The sequence below is a fragment of the Crinia signifera genome, chromosome 2, assembly GCF_055691185.1.
Source record: "Crinia signifera chromosome 2, ASM5569118v1, whole genome shotgun sequence".
NCBI lineage: Eukaryota > Metazoa > Chordata > Amphibia > Anura > Myobatrachidae > Crinia > Crinia signifera.
This window is the reverse complement of record NC_139218.1, coordinates 349,926,654-349,946,324: the sequence shown is the minus strand read 5'-3', so window position 1 is coordinate 349,946,324 and position 19,671 is coordinate 349,926,654. Positions and strand designations below refer to the sequence as shown.

General features: G+C 50.3%; 1 protein-coding gene across 1 annotated transcript; it reads left to right on the top strand.

Moving 5' to 3' along the window:
• Positions 1–12,425: 12,425 nt before the first annotated feature.
• LOC146057913 (uncharacterized) lies at positions 12,426–18,922 on the top strand. Its single transcript, XM_083169743.1, has 2 exons — positions 12,426–13,831; positions 16,259–18,922. Exons 1-2 carry the CDS (start codon positions 12,769–12,771, stop codon positions 17,182–17,184), a joined length of 1,989 nt encoding a protein of 662 aa, XP_083025869.1. The 5' UTR covers positions 12,426–12,768; the 3' UTR covers positions 17,185–18,922.
• Positions 18,923–19,671: the final 749 nt, after the last annotated feature.

Here is a 19,671-nt window from a genome sequence, read left to right as displayed (position 1 = left end):
AAGCAGGGAACACCTCCCAATGGGACTGCCAATAGGAAGTCACTGCCAGTCCCAATGAAGCCAGTTCAGTTTAACAGACTGCATCTGGCTTACTAATTCAGAGCACAGTGGCAGATTTTACCCGGCTGCAGTCAATAAGTTAAAAAAAGCCACCGGTTGAGCCCCAAAGCAGTTGGTAAGATCTACTGTACTTTCACTGATATGTGTCAGGGCTTGTTCATGTACAGATGTAGCCACCCTCAGATTCGCTGAGTGCTCGACAGATCTCCCTAGCTGGCGAGCACTGGCGGAGAACGGCGATGTGCGTCATCAGTAAGGTGGCGGGGAGCAGAGACAGAAGGCTTCCCTGCCCATCTCTGCTTGAGGGAGACGTGCAGGGGAGTGGCGGCAGAAGGGGGCACAGCGGGCAGGAGCAGGGAGAGATGGGTGGAGGGCTGCAGGGATTCCGGAAGAATGGGCACGTGAGCATGTCATGCATGCACGCCCCATTCTGTTGGAGGATGGCGGCTGGCGGGGGACATCGGTAGAATCGCTGGGAGTCACTCTGAGAGCTGCTCCATCTGTACTGTGTTTTACAAGTGGTTCTATGTAAGAGGCAATGAGAAACTATATATAAAATGCAATAAGCCATAGGGATCATTGTGCTTTATAACAAATGCAGGGAAATGGCGCTGATGATTACATGTGAATGTATATTTCTCTGATTTCTTTATTTTCCAAAACAGCTGCATAATATGGGTTTGGTGAAATCCGGGAGATTGCTAGTGTTCAGGCAGTCAGGGAGATTGGTACTATTTCAGGGAGGCACCTGCAGAATGCAGGAGGGTAGGCAGCTCAGGAATTGCATCAGTGTAGCCCCATCAATTGCGTTGCAATGCCAATAATATGGGCTTTGCATAGCATGCGGCATGGCCAGTGGCGTAACTATAAATTTAGTCCCCCCTGCAAAAAAGTTTGTGGTGCGCCCCCCCCCCATGGCATTTTATATATATATATATATATATATATATATATATATACACACTACTGAGACCAATTTAACCACACAACCAGCTATCAAATGGCCAAGTGCATCCTTTCCATATACCCGTAACCCCCAATATACATCTATATACACCCCTCCTGTCCTGTACCTGCACATATTCCCCACATACATATTATATGTGTATCAACATAACTACAGTAGTAAAATACATACAGTATACACACACATACCCTTCCCTCATAAACATATATACTGTACACCATCTTGTACATACACATAAACTATATACACTACATATATAATACACACCCTCCCCCCGACTGCAGGGTCTTTCACACCACAGTACCAGAGCGTTGCTGGTTATGATTTGAATTTGCATACCGTATGTAGCTTCACAAGGATGCATAAGCATCTACAGGACACAGGCATACAGCGCAGGAAGGGCAAATGATGCCTTCCACTGCGCTGCTACATGCTGCGCTGGCTGAAGGGTGGCAGTGTTCCAACGGCTGCGCCGACAGGAAAGGGTACTCTGACTGGCAGCTGCGGAGAGGGGGGGGAGTGCTCCAGCGGCTGGGGGTTCCCACAGCAACTGCGCTGACAGGGGTGCTGGCAGGATATGCTGCTGGACCAGGCTACACTGGCAGGGCGGCTTCTCTGTAGGAAGAAGATCCGCCCTGCAGCAGAATTAATATGGCCCTGTGTCCAGGCAGCATGTCAGTGCGCCAGACACCGGCACCTACCACAGACCCCGCTGGCGCTTGCTCCCCCAAGCAGCCGCGGGGTTTGTCACACAGTGGCTATGCCACTGGGCATGGCCACAATGATGCGATTGCTTTTCTACGCACCAGGGCCATCCAACTTCCTTAGTGAATGCTGTGAAACACCGCGTGCTGCTGATCCTCAGTGCCAGAAAGCCATCACACATATTACATATAACATTAAAGGTATGTTAGATGTTTTACCATGCCTTTCCCCAAATACTACTGTATGTGTGGTTTGTGCTGCAGTCCAGGGGTAGCAAATAACTGTCATTTCAACGGGATGCAGTCAATTTGCCGGCGGTCGGGATCCCGGCAGTCGGAATCCCGACACTGGAATCCCGACCGTCGAAATCTCGAAACTTTCTCCCTCCGTGGGTGTCCACGACACCCATAGAGGGAGAATAAAATAGCGTGCCAAGCGTAGCGAGGCACCGGGCCCGCTGCGTGGCGAGCGCAGCGAGCCTGCAAGGGGGGCGCTCCACGTCCCCCCCATGTCGGGATTTCGGCGGTCGGGATTCCGACCGCCGGGATTCCGACCGCCGGCATTACATATCGGATCCATTTCAACCATACAGTAGCCTAAAGCATCTCCATGCTTCTCCAAGCATCTCCATACTTCCCCCGATGGCCCTCTCCCCCTCCCTGGAGCATGACCCTAACCCTCCCCGCTAGTGCCTAAACATAACCCCCGTACCCCGTCACCTAAATATAAAAACCCCCGTCCTGCTGCCTAACCTTAACCCCCTTCTAAGTGCTTAACCCTAACCCCTCTCCCCTCTAACAGTCTAACCCTAACCTTCTCCTCCCTGTAGTCTAACCCTAAGTCCCCCAATAAGTGCCTAAACACCTCCATGCAGGCCTGACCCTAATCCACCTGTATAATCACTGCTAGCTGTCGGTATTTCAGTGTCAATATCTTCATGGTGCTGGTCTTCTGACGGCATCAGAGAATAAGTATCTCTCCGGTAACAGAGAGAGATACCTATAGTGGAGCTTGGTGTAATGCTTCAACACGTGAATGTACTTGTTGCTATAGGCAACCCCAGTCCCAACAGGGTACTACAGAGGGAGGCCTATAGATTCCTAGGTCAGAGATGAAGAAGACCATAGGAAAATATCCTAAACCTGTACCCCTCACTTGCAGTACATGGGTTCAGCTAGCTGCCACCAAGCTGACACCCATGGGCTCTGCACTGAGGGAAAGGGTAAGATATCAGGACCTGAGCTCACCTGCAGCACACAGGTTCAGCTAGCTGCCACCAAGCTGACACCAGTGAGTGCTGCACAGTGAGAGAGGTAACACAGGAAATGAGGGAGTGTAACAGCAACCTAGCTGGATCCACATGGTGGTACAGGGACCCAGTAGTTACAGTCACAACTCCTGATTACGGCTAGATCTGGATCAAGGCGCAAAGACGCAAACTCCAAGACCTATACAACTGCATAGGCGTGCGCAAGGGGGGTGCCGGGGGTGCACAGGCACCTCCTAATGACCCCAAGCACAATTAAAGAGAAATAGGTGGAAGTGAACCTTTGGCGCACTGGCTGTTTTTAAGACTTATCCTTCATCCAATAATGAACCAATAAATGTGGAATAAAGGTTTAATTCATAGGCATGGTATAATAACAAGGAAAAACAATGCTGAGAATGGTATTAAGTTCTCTCACCCTTCAGGGGGGGTGGAGCCAGGATGGTGTAACAGAGTGTTCCAAAGATGAGGTGCACCCTGTAGGCTCCACACACTTAATATCAAGTCCACATGGGATAAACATACATCAAGAAAAACACATCAAAAAAGGATAAAAAATGGAATGATAGGAATCCTTCTCACCCAGATGGAGAGGTGGAGCCTGGGATGGTAAGTAAACAGGGTGTCCAAGGAAAAGCTCACCCTGTTGGCTCCACAAGCTGACAACTGGGCAGAGGTCCTCTAAGGTAATCTGCAATCCTCCTGGGCCCAATTGCAGGCAGCACCTCCTATGACCGGTAGTGCCCCCTCCCCCGGCCGGCTAGCAGTTGCTGCGTTGGGCTGGCCTGGCTAGCTGGGCTCCTTCAGGCTTCAGCAGTCAGCACGAGTCTCTTCAAAAGGGGGCGGGGCCACGGGGGTCCGTGATTAGGCCACGCCCCCTGCAATTTCATGTGCCCGGGTGGACTAGTGCAGCTGCAGGCTGGCTCCTGGCTGAAGATGTGTGCAGAGACTAGGGACCAGTGAGTAAGTGTGTGTGAGTGTGACATATATTGTGATGGAGTGGGCTGTGTATGAGAATGTAGTGAGGGGAACAGGGGGCCTAATTCAGGATTGCTCACTAAGCAGCAATCTTTTGCTGCTTAGCAAGCAGAACACCTCCTGCCGAACCCCTGTGTAATGTGAATATGGGTCAGTATGTGCTAATATTATTCACTACGCTCTGTGTAAAGTGAATATGGGTCACTATGTGCTAATATTAGTCACTATGTGCTGTGTAATATGAATATGGGTCACTACGTGCGAATATTGGTCATTACATGCTATGTAATGTGAATATCGGTCAATATTGGTCACTGCGCACTGTGTAATGTGACTATGGGCCCAAGCGCTGTGTAATGTGACATTTACCGCTGCTCTGCCGGACCGATGATGAGGTGAGTAGAATTAAATGGGTGAACAGTGTACAGCGTGTGGGGCCCCCAGCGACATTTATGTGGTAGCATATGTAATAGCCATTACAGTGTGTGATATAATATGTAATTGGCATTATGGTGTGTGGCATAATGTGTAATGGGCATTATGGCACAATGTGTAATGGGCATCACGGTGTGAGGAGTAATGTGCAATGGGCATGGCATAATGTGTAATGGGCATCACGGTGTGAGGCATAATGGGCATCACGGTGTGAGGTGTAATGGGCATCACGGTGTGAGGAGTAATGTGTAATGGGCATGGCATAATGTGTAATGGGCATCACGGTGTGAGACGTAATGGGCATCATGGTCTGAGTCATAATATGTAAGGGGCATCATGGTGTGAGGTGTAATGGGCATCAGTGTGAGGTGCAACATGTAATGGGCATCACAGTGTGTGGCGTAACATGTAACAGGCATCACAGTGTGAGGTGTAACGGGCATCACGGTGTGGGGCGTAATATGTAATGGGCCTTACAGTGTGTGGCATAATGTGTAATGGGCATTATGGCATGTGGTATACTATGTAATGGGTGTGTGACGTGTAATAGGCATTGCGTTGTGAATTTTTGGCACGCGCCTTCAGCACACACTGTCCCTATTATCCCTATTTTACAAAAAATTGTCAACCCCTGGCATAATGTGGAATGTCCATTACTGTGTGGCATTATGTTTGATGGGCATTATGGTGTGTGGCATTATGTGGAATGGGCATTACTGTGTGTGGCATTACATGTGATAGGCATTATAGTGTGTGGCATTATGTGGAATGTGCATTACGGTGAGTGGCATTATGTGTAATGGGCATTACAGTGTGTGGCATTATGTGGAATGGGCATTACTGTGATAGGCATTATGTGTGATAGGCATTATGGTGTGTGGCATTGTGTAATGGGCATAACGGTGAGTGGCATTATGTGTAATGGGCAGCACCTATATTGTAATGGTTAACATTACTGCCTCACAGCCCTGAGATCATGGGTTAAATTCCCACCATGGCTCTAACTGTGTGGAGTTTGTATATTCTCCCCGTACTTGCGTGGGTTTACTCCGGGTATTCTGGTTTCCTCCCACAATCCAAAAATATACTGGTAGGTTAATTGACTCCCAACAAAAATTAACCCTAGAATGTCTGTGTGTGCGTGTATATGTGTTAGGGAATATAGATTGTAAACTCCACTGGGGCAGGGAAAGATGTGAATGTTCAAATATTCTCTGTAAAGCGTTTCGGAATATGTGTGCGCTATATAAGTGTGTGGCATTAGGTGTAATGGGCATTACAGTGTCAATTTTTGCAGCGTGCTTCCGGCGTGCACTTTCCCTGTTTCTGGTGTGTCTGGTGGGAATTATTAATTCTGAAGCCCATATACATAAATAAGCCACCTTCTATTTAGTTTGCATTGGTGCCCAGTAGGCGGTGATGTGCACCCCCTAATAAAATGGGCTGCGCACGCCTATGTACAACTGTAATTAACATACAATACAATTGCTAGAAACTAACTAGGCACAGGACAAGGCTGACTGGCTATCTGACTAGGATTCTGCCACACCTGCCTAGCCTGAGAGGAAGGTTTATATAGCAGGTGCTGCCATGCCCCACTCAGACATCACAGACTGTGAGCACAAAACCAGTGCCAGATTCCCTGCTGTGAACAGACTGCCTGTCACCACTGCAACAGCAAAAACCCGAACCGGAGTATCAGCTGTGCTCAGGTTACTTTGCTACTATCACTATCTCCTCACGACCACCACTACGAGGCTAAAATGACACAAAATTACACGTTTTCCACATAGGATAACATGGGACCCGCTAATTCATACCTCCACCCGGTTGTGACGGCTGGCAGTCGTCCGTCCCCCCCCCCCCCATTCCTGGCATCACAGAAGCTCGTGGTTGATCTCAGTCGAACCCAAATCACTGATAGCTGTCCATATTTCAGTGTCAATATCTTCATGGTGCTGGTCTTCTGACAGCACTTGGATGTTGGCATTGATATACTGAATGCTGGCATCCTGACAGCTGGGATGCTGTCCGAATCCCCCTGTGACACATACTGTACTTACCTTACTGAGGGGTAGGTTTATTAAGCTCAGTGAAGTGATAAAGTGTCTGGTCTTTATCACCAGCCAATCAGCTCCTACCTGTCATTTTTCAAACTAAGCCTGTAACTTAGGAGATGATTGGCGGGTGAAAAAGTACCAGCCACATTATTACTTCACCAAGCTTCATAAATCTGCCCCTGAATGCTGGCATCCAGACAGCTGGGATGCTGTCCAAACCCCCCTGTGACACATACTTTACTTTCCTACTTTTTTCTCCTCTTTGGGAGAATCCTGTAGAGAAGACACTCATCTGCACTCGATCATCATCTCCACGACCACCACTACGAGGCTAAAATTACACAAAATGACACGATTTGCATAATTGAACCCCGCCTCCTGCCCAAAGAGCCGTGATTGCTGGTATTTGACTGACAAAGGAGGGGATGCGAAGGGATGCTACACATGCATTTTTAGAGTATTTAAGTCACGCAGCATTCCACTGTAAAACACCCACAACACTTTGTTGCATGGTATGGATGGTGTAATCGTTAGCATTACTGCCTCACAACACATGGGTTGGATTCCCCCCCATGGCTCTAACTGTGCAGAGTTTGTATATTCGGTACTTATGTAGTATCTGGGCTGCCGATTTTTTGATTGTATGCCTTAAGTTAAGGCATACAATCAGATGCGATGCGATGCGATATCGCATCGCATCGCATCGCATCGCATGCGACCATCGGATGCGATGACCCGATTTTTCCATAGGAATCAATGTTAAAATGGACTGAGTCCATTTTAACATGGAATTCAATGGGAAAAAGGGGTCCTTTTCATACCCCTACTATCCAAGTGGGCATGGAGTTGGATATAAACCTGTGGCGAGCGCAGCGAGCCACCGAGCCCGAAGCGTGGCGAGCGAAGCGAGCCCCGCGAGGGGACGGTATTCTGTGTCCCCTCGCGGGGCTCGCTACGCTCGCCACGCTTCGGGCACGGTGGCTCGCTACGCTCGCCACAGGTTTATATCCAACTCCATGCCCACTTGGATAGTAGGGGTATGAAAAGGACCCCTTTTTCCCATTGAATTCCATGTTAAAATGGACTCAGTCCATTTTAACATTGATTCCTATGGAAAAATCGGGTCATCGCATCGCATCGCATCGCATCCGATGGTCGCATGCGATGCGATGCGATGTACCCGATTTAGAAATCGGCAGCCCAGATACTACATAAGTACCGTATATTCTCCCCGTACTTGCGTGGGTTTCCTCCGGGTACTCCGGTATCCTCCCACATTCCAAAAATATACTGGTAGGCTAATTGGCTCCCAACAAAATTAACCCTAGAATGAATGTGTGAGTGTACATGTGGTAGGGAATCAGGGCCAGATTAACAATGGGCCTGATGGCCCTTTTTGTAGCTGAGAGCCAGGGCTTTCCAACGAGCCTGGCTCAGCGTCGCTAGCCCCCTGGGGACCAGAGATACCGCCAGGCAAAGCTGTAACGTTTTCCACATAGGATAACATGGCCAGAGCCCCCCCCCCCCATTCCTGGCATCACAGAAGCTCGTGGTTGATCTCAGTCGAACCCAAATCGCTGGGCCTTCAATCTAATACCAGGCTCGTCCATATGGATTAATTGGTTCCAGAGATATTGCGAGTAAACCAAGTTTTTTCATTTCTGAAATGTAATGTCATGGCTGTTTATGTTGTTTGAGAGCAGATTTCTCTGGAACCAAATGGCCCAGTTTCACTGGACCAAAATCATTTGAAGCCCACTCAAAAGTTCTTCAATATAATACTGGTCTCATGTAAATAGGTCAGTTGTTTCCAAAGATAGCTGGTTGTTTAAAGGATGGGGGAAGGGGGTTGTTTCCTCTCCCCCTAACACCAGAAATGTGCAGGGACTAGCTTGGTGTAAAAGGGGCCAGCCCGGGAATGTCCCTGCATGATCCTGGGACCATATTCCCAGTTAAGTCCCTGCATTTTCTGGTTAAAGGGGTATTATTTCAAATAGCTGGGACCTGCAGTGCTCTGAATACACCCGGACAGCCCCCTGCTCTCTGCCTGGCTGTCAATGGCTGTAACTTCTGCTCGGCAGTGGCTGTCCCCCAGTTACCGCAAGCATGTATCCCCCCTTGGCAATGAGCATGTAATCCCAAAATGGCAGCGAGCATGGAACCCCTGGTAATGAGTATGGAACCCCTGGCAATGAGCATGTACAGTAGGTAAGCAGCACTTATGTAGCATGATTTTTAATAGGCATTATGGTGTTTGGCATAATACATAATGGACATTATGGTGTGTAGCTTAATATGTAATGGTCATTATGGTGTAAATTTTTAATGCGCGCCTTTGGTGCGCAATGCCCCTATTTATGAAGCATATTGTGCATTATTGTTCAATCCGTTTGGTAAAGTGTGTATTTTGGCTCAATCCATATGTCAAAATGTGAATTTTGCCTTAATCTGTGTGGCATAATGTGAATTTTGACTCAATCTGTGTGCCATAATGTGAAATTTGGCTCAGTCGGTGTGAATTATGGCTCATTCCATGTGGCATAATGTGTAAGTACAGTATAAGGGGGTTACTATTGTGTTACTTAGGTGACCACATAAAACGTGCTAAATGTTGTCTACCAAGTTTTGGATTTCATTTTTTTTTTTTATGACTGGAATGCCGCCTCAACCCGCAAGTATCTTAGGACATCGACGTCCTGCAGGTGCACCTTTGGAGGGCAAATACAGATGGTCCCATCTTTGCAGGGGATGGCGATGGCAACGCCAGCCGCCATCCCCCGCCAGCGCCATCTCTATAGCGAGAAGGGGACATGCGCGCGCGTACCCTTCCGACGGCGCTTCCAGTGCTTCCCCCGGGTCACCGCCGGCTTGTCAGTGGTCACCCAGGGTCCCCGGCGCCTGCCCGCACCCCCCCCCCTAACCCTGTCTGTCTCCCTGAAGCGGAGACGGACAGGGTTCCCGTCGCCCCGCCGACGGAGATTGAGACGCACGTGCACGTGAGACGCACGCGTGTCTCAGTCAGATGGTGAGGCAGGCTGCTGGCAGATCACCAGCGGTGACGTTCTGGCGATTCGCCAGCAAAGAAGAAGCCTGCCCCATCTGTATCTCCCTGTATTTTTCCTATGCCAGCCCCCTGCCTTTTCCAGGCATATATAATTAGTTGAAAGTATTTACAGAAATAGAGACACACCCATGAGCAGATCACCCAACCAGAACACTGGTCATGCCCCCCACATTATTAGGTGCTGGACACAACCCCTATTATTGCGCATAATAAGCCCTTCATAATTTTCAGCTCCAGGCCCATTTTGACCTTAATCTGGCACTGTAGGGAATAAAGGGAAAGATGTATTAAGCCTTAACAAGAGATAAATGCAAGGGTGATTTAGGGACAGATTTATTAAGCTTGGAGAAGAGATAAACTGGAGATAGAGCGGAGAAAAGGTAAAAGGAGAAAAAGCACCAGCCAATCATCTCCCAACTGTCTTTTTCAAACACAGCTGATTGGCTGGTGCGTTATCTCCTTTTACCTTTTCTCCGCTTTATCTCCAGTTTATCTCTTCTCCAAGCTTGATAAATCTGCCCCAAAGAGAGATAAACTTCCAGCTAATCACCTCCTAACTGTCATGTCTTTGAAAAAAGTCAGTAAGGAGCTGGATGTTTATCTCTCTATGGGCCAGATTTACTAAGCTTGGAGAAGAGATAAAAGGGAGAGTGATAAACAGCCAGCCAATCAGCTCGTAACTGCCATGTCAGAGGCGGGGTTTGAAAAATGACAGGTAGGAGCTGGTTGGCTGGGGGTTTATCACTCCATTTTATCACTTTTCAAGGCTTAGTACATCTTGCCCTTTATCACCCTGGCATTTATCTCTTGTTAAGGCTTAATAAATCTGCCCCATAGATTGTAAGCTCCACTGGGGCAGGGAATGATGGGAATGTTCAACTATTTTTCTGTAAAGCGCTGCAGAATATGTGTGCGCTATATAAATTATTTAACAAGTAAATAAATGGAAGGACTGCATCAGATATTGGAGATGTTACAATCGGAGTGTCCTTAATATTTGCTGGTGCCCCAAAAAACAATATGCTTTTTGGGGGTATGGATCATTGGATAGACAGAAACTTGGTCAACACCATTAGGTCCACATGTGTTATGGTCGACATGACTGAAGGTCGACATGGAGGAAGGTCGACATGACTGAATGTCGACATAGGTTCGGTCAACAGGGTCATTAGGTCGACAGTCATTAGGTCGACATGGGTATGGCCGACAGTCAAGAGGTCGACATGGGGTTTTTCACTTTCTTGTCTCGAATGTCGACGCAGTCGACATAGACACTGAAACGTAGCACCGTGGTCCCCTTAAATGGCTCACTGCGCTTGCTATGCTTCAGGCATAGTGCCTTGCACCCTATTTTATTCTGGTGGATAGTAGGGCATGAAATACCGCCTGTCGGCACATGAAATACCGCCTGTCGGCACACGTCGGCTCAAAATAAAGTGAAAACCCCCATGTGGACCTTTTGACTGTCGACCTTCCCCATGTGGATCTAATGATTGTTGAGCTAATGACCCTATCGACCTAACCCATGTCGATCGCCAATCATGTCGACCTTCCTGCATGTCGACCTTCAATCACGTCAACCGTAATGCATGTCGACCTAGCGGTGTCTATCTAATACTTGTTGACCTACTGCTTGTAGACCTAGTGACAGTATCCCCTTTTTGGGGTTCTCTCACAAACTTCATTTGATAAATAGGCACCTGTATAATGTTGGTATGAGGGATAAAATGCATCATATGTAAAAATAGTAAATACATAAACAAGCATGAAAATTGTATGCCTAATTTATTAAATTGCTTTTTGTGCACTGGAAGTGACTCCAATATGTAATCTGCAGAGAAGTCAGCAGATGTCATTCCTTATTTCACCAACACTGCAATAATAAGGGAACATTACATATTCCTGCCAGCTTCAAGTAACCACAGCTACTTATTGCAGGGTTGTAAAACTTTCTTTAGCAAAATAATTACAAAGAACAGCAGAATTAGATTTCCTACCCATACGTTTCACTGTGAAAACTGAGTGTGGGCTTTTAGAATACAATTTGGATAATAATATGTGGCATGTGGAGTTATAATTATTTTTGGAAAGAGAATAAATGACAAATTCTGGACTTTTTCCTGAGAATGCTTTTTATTTATTATTTTATTTATTGCTTGCACTAATCCGCCTCTGGATAGTCTCAAAAATAGACCATTACTGCCAGTGTCAAATGAAAGAACAACATAATTTCACTCCTTACAGGCAAATGAATCAGTGTCTTCTGGTCCAAGTATTTTTGATATGGGAGACTCAACTTTCCTAAACACAGAGAAACATAGAATTTGATGGTAGAAAGATTTGACAAAAAAAAATTGTCAGTGACGAAGTCCATACCGAAACGTGTAGGGGCGTGGCCTAACTGATGCTATTCTGGAAGCAGGAGATGCGAGCTAAGACAAGCGGCTGTGCTGACCGCTGGAGTTCACTCGGGAAGTGCCGCCAGCGGGGGAGACCTTGCTGTGGTAACCGTGAGTGATCCACAATCTAAAGCTTATTTGTTCCTGCATTGTTGCCAGTGTGGATTGTTTTTATACCATGTGGTTTTAAGTCCACCACTAAGGACTTTTATGGTATGCTCAATGTACTAGTGATATATCTCATTTTTATCTAATAAATACACTGTCAATTTGACTATAGTACACTATTGGGCGCCCCTTCTTCATCGTGTTATATATATATATATATATATATATATATATATATATATATATATATATGTATATATATGTATATATATATATATATATGTTCACCCTTGTGAGTCAACCAGAACCCACCCTGCAAATGGTGGTGCGACTGCCCCCTTGCAGTGTGTGTTCGCAAGCAGGGCATGCGAAAGAACCACGAATGCTGATTAAGCACTGAGTGAGCATAAACCCCTGATGGTTCCCCAGGTTACGCTGGAAGGTCAGCTGATATGATAATAGGATGGGCACAAGGCCTATCAGAGCTGTGGGAGGAGTATAGACAGGGAAGAAAAGGATTGTACTCACAGGAAGTCTTCCTCTGTCTGAAAAAATCTGCTGCAGGATCAGGCAAGGCTGCTCTGCAGCACAACATATTCTGTCCCATTCTTTACAAGCGTATCACTAACAACCATTTCTATCTTCTTTCTACTCTAGATCTGTCCCTCTCTCTTTGGATCTGTCCCTGTTTCTAGTCTGTCCTCTTTTCATTACTGCGGCTGAAGATGGCATACAGACCGCGTAGGTCCACCCGCCCGCCTGCCCGCCTCGCCGATTATGCAGAGGCTGCTGGGGAGGCTGCGGGGCCTAGCGGCGTGATCCCTGGTGGTCCTAGTGGCCAGAGGGGGTCGCGGCGGGGTCCGGCGGCTCCCAGGCCGCCCGCGCGGCACGACGCGATGGTCGCGGCGCCGGCTGATGACGCGTCCCGGCGCCGGACCTCGCGTACCGCCAGTGCAGGCCGCGGCGCGAGCGGAGTCAGCCGCATCACCCGGGGGGGGTCGGGCAGGGGTAGAGCCCGTGCCGCAGTTACTCGTGCGAGAGGGCTAAGCCCCCGCACGCGGGCACAGGAAACCGCCAGGCCTGGATCGTGGCCTTCTGCCCGGTCCAGCGCCAGACGCGGTAGGCCCCAAGCCAGTCACCCCCACACCAACCATGGGAGACAGTCAACCCAGGACATAGCTGGGCAGCCATACATGGCGCGCCCCTCATCCATTCCCATCCTGGCCTCAAGGCTATCCCAGAGGGGTTCCCCCTCCGGGGCTCCCCTTCACACAAGCAGTAGAAGGGGTAGGGGCCGCAGAGGGGCCAGGGGAGGGAGTCAAGGGCCAAATAGGGCACAGATGGTGACACCAGCCCTTATGGACACGCCTAGGGTAGTGAGGCCCCTGGGCATGAGATCCTCACTGCATATGGCAAGGAGGCAGCTACTTAGAAGGGCCAGATTACTTCCTATGCGCAGTGCTCAGGCCCCTGGGCCCGCTGCGCAGGCCCCCGTGGCCCCCATGCCACCTGCGGCTGCAGATGGGGGGGTACAGCAGTTTCTGTCAATGCTATCTGACTTTATGAGACAGTCGCCTGCATCAAGGGGGGTGGCCCCAACCCATAGCCAGGACCCTCCGGCCTTATCAGGGAACACTGTCCCGGCCCCGGCAGTTAGGGACCCCCTGGCTACATCAGCGGCTACGGCCCCCCTCAGTTCAAGGGATATCGTCGATTCTGGAACCACCCCAGTGGGTTTGGTGGAAGATCCCCCACAGATGAGCCTCGGGCCGGTGGAGGGTACCGCAGGTGGGTCCAAGCGCAAGCGGCGCAAACGCAGGGCTGCGCATACCTCCTCTTCCTCCGGTGGATCCGACTCGGGGTCGTCGGAGGAGGATGGGGGCCGAAAATCCCGTAGGCGGCGCAGGCATAGGCGCCGTAGGCACTCTAGTTCCAGCGGCAGCTCAGGGTCTCCATTGTTCCCTAGGGGACAAGTTGTCCAGTGCGAGAACACAGCAGTGCTCAGAGGGCTTAGGCGCAGCGTTCAGGAACGCATAAAGGATGGTAAATACGTCAGCTTCTTCACCATGACGGCGCAGGCGGAGAAGGAATATCGCGCGGCGAAGAAGCGAGGGGGTATAGGGGAGGAGGCCTACTGCACCTATCACCGGTGGCAGGCGGGCATGTTCATGTTCGCGGCCTGTTACCTAGAAACTAGACCACAGGAGCACATGAACATGGTGCGTTACATGCACATGATTCATCAGATGTTCCTGTCTGAGGCCGACTCCTCATGGCGCTCATATGATGAGAATTTTCGCCGCAAGCAGTCAGGGCTGGCCATTATGGCGTTAGGGTGCAAAGACGTGGAGATCTGGATGGGGCCGAAGCCGGCGGCGGCTCCTGCGGTTGCTGCGGCGGCTGCGCCAGCCTCCAGCCCTGCCCCTCGCAAGCAACAACAACCCTTTCGTGGTAGGGCGGGGGGGGCCCCCGCCGGGCGTTGCTTCGCTTTCAACGGGGCCGGCTGCGCCCTGGGAGCCTCGTGCAAGTTCAAGCACGCATGCTCAAAATGCTGGGGCAATCACCCTTTTAGAGACTGCAGGAAGGGCAAGCAGGGAGGCACCTCCCAGGCTTCCGCTGCCGGGGGCACACCTCAGTAAGGCCCCTTCTCCTGTGCGGGTTGACCGCTTGGCCGGCTGGCTGGGACGGTACCCGTGTAGGGAGGAGGCAAGATTCCTGGAGGAGGGCTTCCGCATGGGCTTCCGCTTACCAATCCAAGGGGAGGTGGTTGCACGTGCCCCCCGTAATTTGAAGTCCGCAATACAGATGCCGGGTATAGTGTTGGAGAAGGTAGACAAGGAAGTGAGCTTGGGGAGAATGGTGGGCCCTTTTCCATCACCCCCTATAGAGAACCTGGTTCTCTCCCCGGTGGGGGTAGTCCCCAAAAAAGCTAGCGGCAAGTTTAGGCTTATCCAACACTTGTCCCACCCATCTGGCGGCTCTGTTAATGACGCCATACCCGAACACTTGTGTCGCGTGCGGTACCAGTCGTTTGAACAGGCCCTTGATATAGTGCGCAGCCACGGTCACGGGGCTCTGCTGGCCAAGGTGGACATTGAGTCAGCCTTTCGCCTTCTTCCCCTACATCCGGAATCGTTCCGGTTCATGGGTTTTCGCCTGCCCACGGGTTTTTACGTGGACAGGTGCTTACCGATGGGCTGCTCGATTTCCTGCGCCTACTTCGAGAGGTTTAGCAGTTTCTTGCATTGGTGCGTAGAGTAAGGTTCAGGGGAGACTAGTTTGGCCCACTACCTGGATGACTTCCTGTGTGTGGGCCCTGCCGATTCCCAGCGATGCAAGCTTCTGCTGACTTACCTGCAGAATCTGTTTAAGGATTTTGGGGTCCCCATTGCGGAGGACAAAACGGAGGGCCCAGTACAGCGCCTGTCCTTCTTGGGGATAGAAATAGACACAATGGCGGCCTGTTGCCGCCTCCCTCAGGACAAGCTGTCTCGGCTACGCGGAGCCATTAATCTGGCATTGGCCACGGGCAAGCTTCAGTTGCGCCAGCTTCAGTCTCTCCTGGGGCTGCTCCACTTTGCTTGCAGGGTCATACCCATGGGTAGAGTTTTTTGTAGGAAGTTAGAAAGATCCATGTCAGGCATCAGGCACCCACTCCACTACGTACGTCTCTCTGCAGAGATAAAGAGGGATTTACGCACTTGGCTCTCCTTCCTGGAGCAGTTCAATGGGGTCCTGATTTGGCCTTCCAGCCCGCGCACCAACGCACAGTTGCAATTGTATACTGATGCAGCGGGCGGGGTGGGTTTCGGAGCCTTCCTGCACGGGTCATGGTGCGCTGCGCCATGGCCAGTGGAATGGGTAGCGGAAGGACTTACAAAAAACTTACTGCTGTTGGAGCTGTTCCCCATTGTGGTGGCGCTGGAGCTATGGGCAGGCAGGCTACGCGACTCCAGCATCATATTTTGGTGCGATAATTTGGGAGTGGTGCACTCTATCAACAGGCAAGGCTCAGCTTCCATGCCTGTAGTTCGCCTGCTTGCGCGGTTGGTGCTGCGATGCCTGCTGTTCAATATACAGTTTGTGGCACAACATGTTCCCGGAGTAGAGAACTCTGTGGCAGATGCATTGTCCAGGGCCGACTGGGAGAAATTTCGGGCCCTGGCCCCTGATGCATCGATTGTTGGTGAATGCTGTCCCTCTTATATTTGGCAGATGATCAGGCCGGAATGGAGGGGCTAGCCATGCAGGCTATCGCACCACGGACGCTCCACTGCTATCAGGCAGGATGGCAGGAATGGGAGCAGTTCAGACTGTCTGCTCCTCAAGCAGGTAAGACGCCTGAGGAGGCCATGGTGGCTTTTGTTTGGAGTGCATACTCCGATGGTCGCTCTGTCGCCTCCGTGCGCAGGGTCTTGGCAGGGGTGTCGTTTTTCTCAGCATTGCAGGGTAGGGCGGACCCGTCCCGGTCATTTCTGGTGTCTAGGGCGCTGCGTGGTTGGCGGCGGGCTACACCTGCCCCCACGGACTGTAGGCGTCCCATTGACATGTCGTTACTTCCAGCACTGCTGGGCGCCCTGGGGGACATCTGCTGGCCTCACTATGAGGTCCTCTTGTTCCGCACGGCGTACGTGATGGCATACCACGGGGCCTTCAGGATTGGGGAGCTGGTGGCACCGTCAAAACGAGCGCCCTCGCCTTTGACTGTGGATGACCTGGTGGTCCAAGCTGACTCGGTGCTATGTCACCTGCGACGATCCAAGACGGATCAGGCTGGGAGGGGGCGGTGGCTGTCCTTGCTGCCGTGCGCGGTGGAAGGGGCGTGCCCTGTGACGTTGGTCTCGGCCTTCGCTCAGGTGCGCCCGGACCAGCCAGGCGCATGGTTGATGCACGAGGATGGGTCACCGCTCACAAAATTCCAGTTTTGCCACGTCTTGGGACGGGCGCTGGAGGCCACGGGTCTCGATCCTAAGGAATTTGGGTCTCATTCCTTTAGGATTGGGGCTGCTACCTCGGCAGCTGCGGAGGGCCGCTCCGACGCAGAGATTCAGGCTCTGGGTCGATGGCGCTCGGCAGCATTCCGGAGGTACATTCGGCCAGCTTTGTCTATCACTTTCAACCTTGGTCAACTGGACGCATAAGCGCTCGCCAACTTCCAGTGGGGGCCTTGAGGTGTGTTTTCACAACCGTCTGGGGGCACAATTCGGCTATAATTACAATCTGGCATGGCGTACTTGTTAGTTTACTCCAGACGGTGTGTTTTGTGCCTCAAGAGCTGGTCGGCCTCGGTCCTTCTCATTCCTCTCTCTAACAAGTGTGGTGGATGCTTGGTATGCAAGCTTGTCGACAGCCTTCTAACCTCTTTATAATATTTCAGGTCGACAGGACGTTAAGTCCATTTGGATGATTGGACATTCGTTTGTCTATTGGGCTTCCAGGGCAAGCATAGCATCTGATGTACGAGTGTTTAGTCGAGCTGGGGAGGTTAGGTGGCTGGGTGAGAGAGGTATGCTGTGGAAAGGGCTGCAGGCCGGGCTGATTCGAGCCCTGAGAAATTTTGGGGTCCCGAGGGTCATTATCTTCCACCTGGGTGGTAATGATCTAGGGCGGGTGACCGCTCTCGAGCTGCGCTCAGTGATTGTGCGGGACCTCTATTTCATTTCTCGGTATTTGCCTGCATGTAAGTTGGTGTGGTCCTCCATTACATCAAGGATAGTGTGGAGAAATGCGATATCCTGCCCCCGCCTGGAGCGTTCACGAAAGACGGTGAACGCTGCAGTTGAGAAATATCTGCTGACCAATGGCGGGGGTGTTATTCGCCATGACGCCATCAGCTTTCAGCGGAGTGCGCTGTATAGGAGCGATGGTGTTCATCTGAGCCCGGAGGGCGTGGCTCTGTTTTTGGGCGATGTCTTTAGTTGGTTAGATACACAGTGCTGAGCGTTTTTCCTACTTGGTGGCGGTGCTGCGGCTTAGGGCCTAGCTTTGGCGGTAAAGAACGGTCATCCTTGTAAGATCTTGATGTGTGTGTGTAGATAGTGGGGTGTCGCTCTCTCCTGACATCGATGGTCATCGGCCATGCTCCCGCCCGGGGTGGTGGCCACCACTAGTACGAGTGGATGACCGGGGAGAGCGATCACCAGCGATGGTGTGTATGATAACATCTTTAACCCCACTTTCCTATAATGACCGTTCTTTGGGCCGCCACCATTATATATATATAGTTAGTTTAATTGTCAAAATAAATTGACATTCATTTTGAAACGCCAGCACTTGTGTCTGTGTCTTTTTTATTATATAAGTTAAGGTTAAGGTTTAGGTTAAGTTTATGGTGAGATGGAAAGGTACGGACCTGGGGGATACCTGATGGGGAGTTTAAGAACCACGAATGCTGATTAAGCACTGAGTGAGCATAAACCCCTGATGGTTCCCCAGGTTACGCTGGAAGGTCAGCTGATATGATAATAGGATGGGCACAAGGCCTATCAGAGCTGTGGGAGGAGTATAGACAGGGAAGAAAAGGATTGTACTCACAGGAAGTCTTCCTCTGTCTGAAAAAATCCCCGCCCACCCTTCCCTATTTCTTTTCTCTTCGGCGGCGGTAAAGAACGGTCATCCTTGTAAGATCTTGATGTGTGTGTGTAGATAGTGGGGTGTCGCTCTCTCCTGACATCGATGGTCATCGGCCATGCTCCCGCCCGGGGTGGTGGCCACCACTAGTACGAGCGGATGACCGGGGAGAGCGATCACCAGCGATGGTGTGTATGATAACATCTTTAACCCCACTTTCCTATAATGACCGTTCTTTGGGCCGCCACCATTATATATATATAGTTAGTTTAATTGTCAAAATAAATTGACATTCATTTTGAAACGCCAGCACTTGTGTCTGTGTCTTTTTTATTATATAAGTTAAGGTTAAGGTTTAGGTTAAGTTTATGGTGAGATGGAAAGGTACGGACCTGGGGGATACCTGATGGGGAGTTTATGGATGTTTAACAAAAACATCCATTCTCAGCCTTTGGGTGAACATCCACATTATTCAATGGTCACCGACCATCAAATGATGTGGAATGTGCACTCATATCTAAGTAACTTTCAGGTCACTTAGATTTGAGTGCACCCTCGGGAGGAAATGTGGAGCATGCACATCAGGGACGTGCAGTCAGGGGAGGCATAAAAAAAAGAAATCCAAAGATATTTATATCACATATACTGTGAAATAAATATCTTCTTGACATTTTTTTTATAATCTATGTGGTGAGCCTGGTGAGACGATGTGCGGGAGGCTACGAGGCAGTGGGAGCCGTGCCTCCCACTGACAATTACCAACTATCAGCAGCGGGGGGCGGGGCTAAATTGCAGGGACAAAAAGAGGCAGAGAAGCTCATTGAAAAGCAATGAGGAAGCAGCACCTACACATTTGCTTCGGTGACAGGGACGTGCCTTCAGCCTACATCGAAGCACGCCCCTGTCACTGAGGCAGATGTGATAGGACAGCGGATCAGGCTGTCACACACTGACAGCCTGTATCCGCTGTCACTAAATCTGCAGTGCACGGACAAGTGGTGCAACCGTGCTGGCATCTGCTATATTACAGACAGCGCTGTCCGTGAACTATGCAGCGC

What these genes read in the sequence shown, in the direction of transcription:
- LOC146057913 (XM_083169743.1), top strand. Translation starts at nt 12,769, where the DNA reads ATGGCATACAGACCGCGTAGGTCCACCCGCCCGCCTGCCCGCCTCGCC. An exon ending in GCCGGTGGAGGGTACCGCAG is followed by an intron (nt 13,832 to 16,258) that starts GTGGGTCCAAGC and finishes TATATTTGGCAG; the next exon opens with ATGATCAGGCCGGAATGGAG.